The following is a 10,000-nucleotide window of genomic DNA, read 5'->3' on the forward strand; positions in this document are numbered from 1 at the left end:
TTCAAGTAAAAGTACTAATATCACAATGTAAAAATATTCCATTCCAAGTAAAACTACTAATACACACTTTGAAAATACACCACTCCAAGTAAAAGTACTAAGACACTGTAAAAAACTCCACTGCAGGTTAAAGTACCTCAAATACGTACCAAATTATTCTATTTAACGTTTAATTATCCAGAATATTCCCATTGAGAGATTAAACTGGTCAAAAGATAACGAATATAAAGAATTCCACATAAACATTTACAGGATTTAAAAAAATAAAAATAAAAATAAAAAATAAAAATGACAAAAAAAAAAAAAAAATTGCATCAAATCCTCAAAGTATTCACAAAATCAACTGATATAAAATGTGTGATATGACAAGAGCGCCCCCCTGTGGCCACACTGGAAGCAGGACATCGCTCAGGAGATGGCATGGCCCAAACACAGGGAGGTCAAAGGTCAGACGCAACACATCATGACGTCACGAACACAAACGTTGTTTTAGGCTTCGTTTTACTGCCTTTTGAAACAAATGCTTTCTTTGTTGTGTGTGTTTCCTGATTTCAAGGTGTTTCCTGCACACACACACACACACACACACACACACACACACACACACACACACACACACACACACACACGGGCTCGCTGCGTCGCGCTTTCAGCTGTGTTTTACTGCGCGTCTGGCCGGGCTGCTCTTTTTAACGTGTGTGCGCGTGCCTCCAGCTCCGACGTCACACCGGGGCGACACGGCGACCAAAGATCGTTTGTGTTTGAGATGATGATCACCACTACGTCACCATATTAAAAGCCCCTAATGTTAAATAAGTATTGTTTTGGATACAGATGGGCATCGTTTTCATAATGGTAGAGTATTTTACTGTGGTATTAGTACTTTTACTTGTAGTGAAGTATTTTCCCCGTGTGCAATAGTACTTTTATTCCATAAGGGAGTGTTACATTGTGTGTTTTACTACGAGTGTATTACCACCTTTACTGTAACATTATGTGTACTGTGTGGTATTAGTACTTTTACCTGTAAGGAAGTAGTTTTACAGTGTGTATTCATTATTTTGCTATAAGAGTGTATTTTACTATGTGATATAAAAAACAATGGTACATTAAAAGTACTAATACCTGTGTGGTTCTACTTGTAAGGGACTATTATTACAGAGGGTATTAGTTGTTTTACTATAAGAGAGTATTTTACTATATGGTATTAGTACTTTTCATTTAACATTATTTTTCGACTGTGTGGTATTAGTACCTCTACTTGTAAGGGAGTATTATTACAGCGGGTATTAGTTGTTTTTATATAAGAAGAGTATTTTACACCGTGGTATTAGTACTTTTTTGTGTTGTACAGTAAATAACAGGCGGAGTGAGACGTCAGTCTGAGCTCTCTGGAGGAGGAGGGGCAGGGGGCGGGGCGACGCGGGGCGTAGCGGCCCATGGCGCCCGGCGCCGACGTCTGATTGGCTAGGCTCTCCGCTTCGGGATCCTGCACGGGAACGCGCCCGCATTCACACGCGCACACCCCGCCGCGCGGCCAGGCCACCGGCCAGCCTCTCTCTCTCCCCCCTCTCTCTCTCTTCTTTCTTTTTTCCCTTTCCTAAAACTTTCTCCGTTAAAACTTTCCGTTGACAGCCGGTTAACCGTCAAACTGCCCCCCCCTCCGAACGGGAGCCGGAAGAGCGACCACCGGGCCGGACAAACCACCCGGATTACCGAGTTTCGGCGACGAGCTCCTGCCGTGATTCACCGCCCAGCAGCGGGCCTCAACTTTCCTTCATCTTGTCCCCCCCCCCCCCTCTCCGTTTTACCGTCACATCTACCGGACGGTGACGTCAGCCCCGGGAAAAAGTCGAGACCCGGCCGCCGCCGCTGCGTTTACACCGGAGGACAAGACGTTGGTAAGTGTAGAACTTTTCTTTGACGCGCGCGCGCGCGTGTGTGCGCGAGGGAGGCAGCAGCAGCGCCCCCACCCAACTTTCTGACTGTCCGACCGTGTGTGTCCCGGTACCGACAGGGCCCGGACCAGGACCAGGACCCAGACCAGGACCCGCTGCCCCCTCCGTTTGTTTGTCTGTCTGTCTCGCGGACATGGGGCCCGTGTAGACGGATCAGCGCGTGGCTTCTACGAGACGGTCCGGTAGAGGTGAGTCCCCCGTTACATTATACAACGTCATATTACAAAATAAAACAGGATATAATGTGACGTCATATAAGACATTTAATATAATATAATTGTATGGAATAAAACACAATATAATTTATACAAAATAACAATATAAAAAAATAATATAATTTATATAAAATAACAATATAATAAATAATAATATAATATACTGTGAAGTTGTTAGTAACTGATACTTTTAATATACTTTTATTTAATTAATAATATTCCGGTGAGCATTTTATTTCAACTCAAATAATGTATTCCACATAATTTATCCATTTATTTCCCTTTTTAATACAATTTAATAATATTTGGCTGACTGTTTTATGTCAATCCACTTAAACACAATGTATTCCACATTATTTATCCTTTTATTTACCTTTTAACACAATTTAATAATAACAGGACAACAGTCATCACAGGATACCAGTATAAATAAAAATAAAGGTAGTATAAAAATATATAAATTGCCGTTGAAGACATTCTAACACAATCTGTATTGATTAATTAGGATGAATTCATAATTTGTTATTTATTCTGGATGGACGTTATTGTCGCCTCCAAACAGGAAGTGAACCAACATTCCTTCATTCACTGGAGGACAAACACACCGGTTTATGGTGATTGATTGATTGATTGATTGATTGATTGATTGATTAATTGATCAATCTGAATAAGGAGCAATGTTTAAAGGCAACGTTGCCATCGACAGAAGCTCACCTCTGTCTCTGTGTGCTAAAGTTAGCCGGTGTGGCTAAAGCAGCTCTGAGCAGGCATCTCAGCTATCTCTGTGTGTGTGTGTGTGTGTGTGTGTGTGTGTGTGTGTGTGTGTCTGTGTGTCTGTGTGTGTGTCTGTGTCTGTGTGTGTTGTGTATTTTTAGCTGCATGTTGTTTGGATTCTGCGCTGATGTTATTAGGCAACGCCACAAAAAACCTGATGTCACGGGGGAACCAACCATCTCCTTCACATGAGGCCTGCAGGCGACACATTGTGGCTCTGGACCAATCAGAGCTTGGCGTCTGTGATGTCACCGGGAATGTAAACAAACGTTGGCTTGGGAACGGATAGCGTTCATGCTAGTGCTTCCCAATGGAAACGTGAGCTAGCATCCCTCTGTAGCATTTAGCTCAGTTAGCTCCTGAGATTTCAACTCTTTGTTTTGTTTGGGAAGTTTTGGGACGTTGTGCATAAATTTCACTAACAGACCGATCAATCAACCAATCAGGAGATGCATGGTGCAGATTAATGGTGGAGATCTCGAGAAACGTATAGAAACCTGAAATAAACATACGTGTTTTTATGATTTCACATTCCCGTCCAACCAGACTCCATGAGGAAAACGGCAAATTTAACGTCTAAATCAGCCTCCACGTCCAACGCATCACTTCGACGTAAACTCTAGGCTCTAGTCACGCCCGTTTGCTGTGTGTGTGTGTGTGTGTGTGTGTGTGTGTGTGTGTGTGTGTGTGTGTGTGTGTGTGTGTGTGTGTGTGTGTGTGTGTGTGTGTGTGTGTGTGTGTGTGTGTGGCATGGCCATTGTCATGTGAACAGGACGTTCAACTCAAACAGTGTCAGGGAGTCCGAGTGTAAAATGTTCTTTACAAACTGGGCGTCGGGTCGAGCTGATGGCTATCTTTAGCGTGTGTGTGTGTGTGTGTGTGCGTGTGTGTGTGTGTGTGTGTGTGGTATGAAGACCATTCATTATCACATTCCTCCAGAGAGGCCTACACGTGGGAACTGACTGCATCTCCACATGACTGTGATCACATCAGGGTGATCAATAAGAAGTGGGAAGACCAAGTGGGGGGGGGGGGGGGGGGTTGGACTTTTAAGTTTCGGTGTCGCAGCGATCTGGTACGTCCATACTTGAAGTATATACTTAAATACTTGAGGTGAATACATTAAGTGAATACTTGAGGTGAATACATGAAGTGAATACTTGAAGTGAATTCTTGAGGTGAATGTCTGAGGTGAATACTTGAAGTATATACTTGAGGTGAATACTTGAAGTATATACTTGAGGTGAATACTTGTCGTATATACTTGAGGTGAATACTTGTCGTATATACTTGAGGTGAATACTTGTCGTATATACTTGAGGTGAATACTTGAGGTGAATATCTGAGGTGAATACTTGTCGTATATACTTGAGGTGAATACTTGTCGTATATACTTGAGGTGAATACTTGAAGTTAATGAGGTGAATACTTGAAGTATATACTTGAAGTGAATTCTTCAGGTGAATGTCTGAGGTGAATACTTGAAGTATATACTTGAGGTGAATACTTGAAGTATATACTTGAGGTGAATACTTGAAGTATATACTTGAGGTGAATACTTGAAGTGAATACTTGAGGTGAATACTTGTTGTATATACTTGAGGTGAATACTTGAAGTGAATACTTGAGGTGAATACTTGTCGTATATACTTGAGGTGAATACTTGTCGTATATACTTGAGGTGAATACTTGAAGTTAATGAGGTGAATACTTGAAGTCAATGAGGTGAATACTTGAAGTATATACTTGAAGTGAATACTTGAGGTGAATATCTGAGGTGAATACTTGAAGTATATACCTGAGGTGAATACTTGTAGTGAATACTTGTAGTGAATACTTGAGGTGAATACTTGAAGTGAATACTTGAAGTATATACCTGAGGTGAATACTTGTAGTGAATACTTGTAGTGAATACTTGAAGTGAATACTTGAAGTGAATACTTGAGGTGAATATCTGAGGTGAATACTTGAATGAATACTTGAAGTATATACCTGAGGTGAATACTTTAAGTGAATACTTGTAGTGAATACTTGAAGTGAATACTTGAAGTCTGTCGTGTTGTGGCAGCAGACTGTTGCAGTGTTTCCCCTACCATTGTACAGGCCTGGCGGCCCGCCAGGCCAAGGAGACCTGCCGCCAGGCCAAGGAGACCTGCCGCCAGGCCAAGGAGACCTGCCGCCAGGCCCAAAAAAAAATCAATATACCAAAAATAAGCCACCTATCAATTCATTCATAAATCAATAATCATTTACATTAGGAGCGCCTCCGCGCAGCACAGCAGACTTGCTCCGCAAGACGCGCGGCCGCAACAATCCTCGCCGCGCGCTCCCGCTACGTTCTTCTTCGTGTCCTTTACGCGCTTGATGTTGTTCTGATGCCGTTCCGCCTCGTTAAACCACCACGATGTCGCTTTCTACTTTGAAAACACGGAACGTTGACACTGTATTTTGATAAGCTGTTGCACTCTTCAGACTCGTGGTGTGAGCGGAACCGGTCAATAGGGTCCATAATATTTATTTTATTAGCCTACATTACATTATTATTTATTTTTACATTATAAAAATCTCCGTCCAAAACCCGCTGCGCTCGCGCTGTCTGCTCGCACAGATCCGCTCGTGCGCACATGCGCTGATGCAGGTCGAGTGTTGTCGAGAAATATAAGCAGAGACGGCGCTCCTTAAAAACAACATCACGCCATGTGTGTGCAGTATTAGGACGTGATGACGTATGTACAACCGGCCAAAGCCCGTTTGCCCCCCCTCCCCGGGGGGGAGGATTGTTTTTGATAAGATGTGGAACTTTGAGTTAACTGCTGTTGAGTAAACCTATAACTTATATTTTACTTGATAAAATAAGACAATATATGCACTCATATGTCGTTGTCGTGTTTTACAGTATCTGTAGCTATTAATGTGATGCTCATCATTTTCCAGCCATATTTTTCTGGACCCTGATCATTTCCATCAACCAGCACCTTAATAAGTCACTCTCTCCTTGTGATCTTGAATACACTCTGGTTGAACAAAAATGTTGAATGCAAATATAATAATTGAAGAAATTGCAGACTGCTTGCTGTGCCACCTGACTTAATCCAACTGCACCAATACACCATCCCACACGTCTCGTCTGTTTAGGGTTTTTTCGGCGGGTACCACCGGGCCTGAAAAAAAATTCTAGGGGAAACACTGCTGTTGTATACTTCTATGTTGTATTTAACGGACTGAGCAGCTGGTTTGACATGAAACCACAAAGATGACTGGAATCTCTCTTGTGAAGCTGGAAAAACTGCCTGTCTGTCTCTCTGTCAGCCCCTCTCTATCTGTCTGTCTCTCTGTCAGCCCCTCTCTATCTGTCTGTCTCTCTGTCTGCCCCTCTCTATCTGTCTGTCTCTCTGTCAGCCCCTCTCTATCTGTCTGTCTCTCTGTCTGCCCCTCTCTATCTGTCTGTCTCTCTGTCAGCCCCTCTCTATCTGTCTGTCTCTCTGTCAGCCCCTCTCTATCTGTCTGTCTCTCTGTCAGCCCCTCTCTATCTGTCTGTCTCTCTGTCAGCCCCTCTCTATCTGTCTGTCTCTCTGTCTGCCCCTCTCTATCTGTCTGCCCCTCTCTATCTGTCTGTCTCTCTGTCTGCCCCTCTCTATCTGTCTGTCTCTCTGTCAGCCCCTCTCTATCTGTCTGTCTCTCTGTCAGCCCCTCTCTATCTGTCTGTCTCTCTGTCTGCCCCTCTCTATCTGTCTGTCTCTCTGTCTGCCCCTCTCTATCTGTCTGTCTCTCTGTCTGCCCCTCTCTATCTGTCTGTGTAAACTGTCTGTTTAAACAGCTGGTTAGTTTGACTAACAGCAGCTTTACAAGTAGCCAGGCCTGTTCAATCATCAGTGTGTGTGTGTGTGTGCGTGTGTGTGTGTGTGTGTTGGGATGCCTGTGCTGTGATGTCAGCGTCTCTCTGGTATGCAGGCGGCTTGTTCACCTAGACTCACAACCGGAGCACAATCCTGTATCTGTGTCCTCCATCTGTCTGTCTGCTGAGACTGTAAACACACACACACACACTGGTCCGTTGTCCCGTCTCACCTGTCACAGCAACGTGATGTCACCTGGTACATCTAGTTCTGAGCCTGAAGCTGCTTCCTGTTCAGTGTTTGTTCTGTGTTTGTGGACTCAGACCCGAGGCGGGCTGATCTGGATCCTGATCTGGATCCTGAACTTTGTTTTTTTTACTCTCACGTCTCCTTGTCATGATGTTCTGAAGTCAGCTAACAAGATGTGGGCCAATGAAACGTCAGCGATTCTGTAACATGGTTAATCACTGTGGTCCAATCACTGAGCTGATCAATAACGTGATCACGGCCCTCTGTCTGTCTGACTGTCTGATAGATGATTGACAGGCGGATCAATAATAATAATAACCCCCCCACACACACACAGAAGACTGCTCAGCTGTGTTTGTCTGGAGGCCCGAGGCAGGGGCGTTCGACATAGACTGACAATAGAGAGAGAGACACAATGGAAGGAGAGACAAGCAGATGAAAGGCAGAGGTGATCATGAGGCTGCTGTGGTTACCACGGCGACCAGGAAACACAACAGGACAGGAATGTAAAGGGAGAGAAAATAAGTGGAAACATGAGAGAAAGAGAGGAAGGAAGGAATGGAGGGAGGAGGAGGGAACAGGAATATATATATATATATATATATATATATATATATATATATATATATATATATATATATATATATATATATATACATACATACATACTTGTAGTTTATTTTACAGGTCTGTAATTTCCAGTAATCTTCTAGTGGCTCAATAATGATGTCGTTGGATTTACGAAACTGACTTTTACTCCCAAAACACAGGACTACATTTCCCATCATGCTCCTGGATACCCTTTCATTATCACCTCCCCCTGCCTGGTGAACACTCTTTCCAGTTTGTAACGTATGTTGCCGTAAACTTTCTTCTTCTCCTCCTCTGTCAGGTGGAGTGGGCGGAGCCGGAGCGATGGCGGGCGCGTCGGTGAAGGTGGCGGTGCGAGTCCGCCCGTTCAACTCCAGAGAGACGGGACGCAACGCCAAGTGTGTCATCCAGATGCAGGGAAACACCACCTGTAAGCACACACACACACACACACACACACACACACACTCAGTGCCTCTGCCCATCAAGCGACCTTTGAACCTGCTGCCATTTAAACACACACACACAGTTTATTTATAGTTTTCTTCAGCGGCGCTGTTTTTAGCAGCCGTCCGTTCTCTCTCTCGTTCTCTCTCTCACCCTCACACCGACTAGATATTTATACTGTATATTTATACTGTGTATTTATACTACTAAGTATCTTTTCTCCGTGAGAGCCAGAGGTTTCCAGGTCCAGGTTCAGGAGACTCCACGCGATGATGCAGATGTGAAAATGTTAGTGAAGGAAAGACTGTAGATGCAGGTTTCATACAGGTGCTGGAAATCCTTGAAAACACTTGAATTTTAGTGTAGTGCAATAATAAGTAGACTCAATACTGAGGAGTGTAACAAATATAGAGTTCACCACAGCTGGAAGGTGCTGGAACAGCATTGAAATGCACCTTGAAATGCTTGATAAGTGCTTGAGTTTGACTTGGATTCAAGGTGGAGGAAGCCTGTGTTTGGTAACGCCTCCATCTTTGTTTCCAGGCATCACCAACCCCAAACAGCTTAAAGATGGAGCCAAGAACTTCACCTTCGACTATTCCTACTGGTCACACACAACGGTGAGCACACACACACACACACACACACACACAGACAGACAGGGACACACTACGATGTAAAAAGACACATCAGATAAACCTGTGTGTGTGTGTGTGTGTGTGTGTGTGTGTGTGTGTGTGTGTGTGTGTGTGTGTGTGTGTGTGTGTGTGTGTGTGTGTGTGTGTGTGTATGTGTGTGTGTGTGTGTGTGTGTGTGTGTGTGTGTGTGCAGGCTGATGACCCTGCCTTCGCGTGTCAGAGACAGGTGTACAAGGACATCGGAGAGGAGATGCTGCTGCACGCCTTCGAAGGTAACACGACAGCTAGCTACCACACCGATGCTAGTGATGCTACCGTTTACGCTACAGATGCTGTTGTTGATGCCCATGACGCTAGTGCTGATGCTAGTAATGCTAATGTTGATGCTGCAGATGTGGCTCTTCATGATACAGTTTATGATGCTAGTGATGATGCTAGTAATGCTAATGATGATACTATTAATGAAGCTTTTTATAGTGATGATGCTTTAAACCGATGCTACGGATATTAACGGTCATGCTAGTAATGCTAGTGATGATGCTATTAATGAAGCTTATTATAGTGATGAAGCTAGTAGTGCTAGTGCCGATGCTAGTAATGCTAGTGCTGATGCTAGTAATGATAGTGATGATGCTATTAATGCTAATGATGATGCTGCAGATTTTGATGTTCATGATACAGGTTATGATGCTAGTAGTGCTATTACTGATGCTAGTGATAATGCTATTAATGAAGCTTATTATAGTGATGAAGCTAGTAGTGCTAGTGCCGATGCTAGTAATGCTAGTGCTGATGCTAGTAATGATAGTGATGATGCTATTAATGCTAATGATGATGCTGCAGATTTTGATGTTCATGATACAGGTTATGATGCTAGTAGTGCTATTACTGATGCTAGTGATAATGCTATTAATGAAGCTTATTATAGTGATGAAGCTAGTAGTGCTAGTGCTGATGCTAGTAATGCTAGTGATGATGCTATTAATGCTAATGATGACGCTGCAGATGTTGATGTTCATGATACAGGTTATGATGCTAGTAGTGCTAGTACTGATGCTAGTGATAATGCTTGTGATGATGCTAGTAATGCTAGTGCTGATGCAAGTAATGCTAATGATGATGCTATTAATGAAGCTTTTTATAGTTATGATGCTTTAAAATGATGCTACGGATATTAACGGTAATGCTAGTAATGCTAGTGCTAATGATATGTAAACACTGGCTCCTCCTCCTGATGGTGCTGATGCTAAAGCTGATGATAATATTGACAATGATGCTAATGATGCTTAAAG

At 43.2% G+C, this 10,000-nt stretch overlaps 1 protein-coding gene across 1 annotated transcript in view; it reads left to right on the forward strand.

The window, feature by feature from the left end:
* Positions 1 to 1,532: 1,532 nt before the first annotated feature.
* Positions 1,533 to 10,000, forward strand: part of LOC311008807 (kinesin-like protein KIF1C) — a 21,439-nt gene continuing 12,971 nt past the window's right edge. Inside the window, exons 1-5 of the mRNA XM_084002708.1 lie at positions 1,533 to 1,901; positions 2,018 to 2,146; positions 7,925 to 8,053; positions 8,614 to 8,690; positions 8,902 to 8,980. Of these exons, the coding sequence (XP_083858834.1) occupies positions 7,948 to 8,053; positions 8,614 to 8,690; positions 8,902 to 8,980 (262 nt within the window). The 5' untranslated portion in view covers positions 1,533 to 1,901; positions 2,018 to 2,146; positions 7,925 to 7,947. The remainder of the gene's footprint in view (positions 1,902 to 2,017; positions 2,147 to 7,924; positions 8,054 to 8,613; positions 8,691 to 8,901; positions 8,981 to 10,000) is intronic.

Source organism: Eutrigla gurnardus (genome assembly GCF_963514095.1).
Source record: "Eutrigla gurnardus genome assembly, chromosome: 23".
In the NCBI taxonomy this organism is placed as follows: domain Eukaryota; kingdom Metazoa; phylum Chordata; class Actinopteri; order Perciformes; family Triglidae; genus Eutrigla; species Eutrigla gurnardus.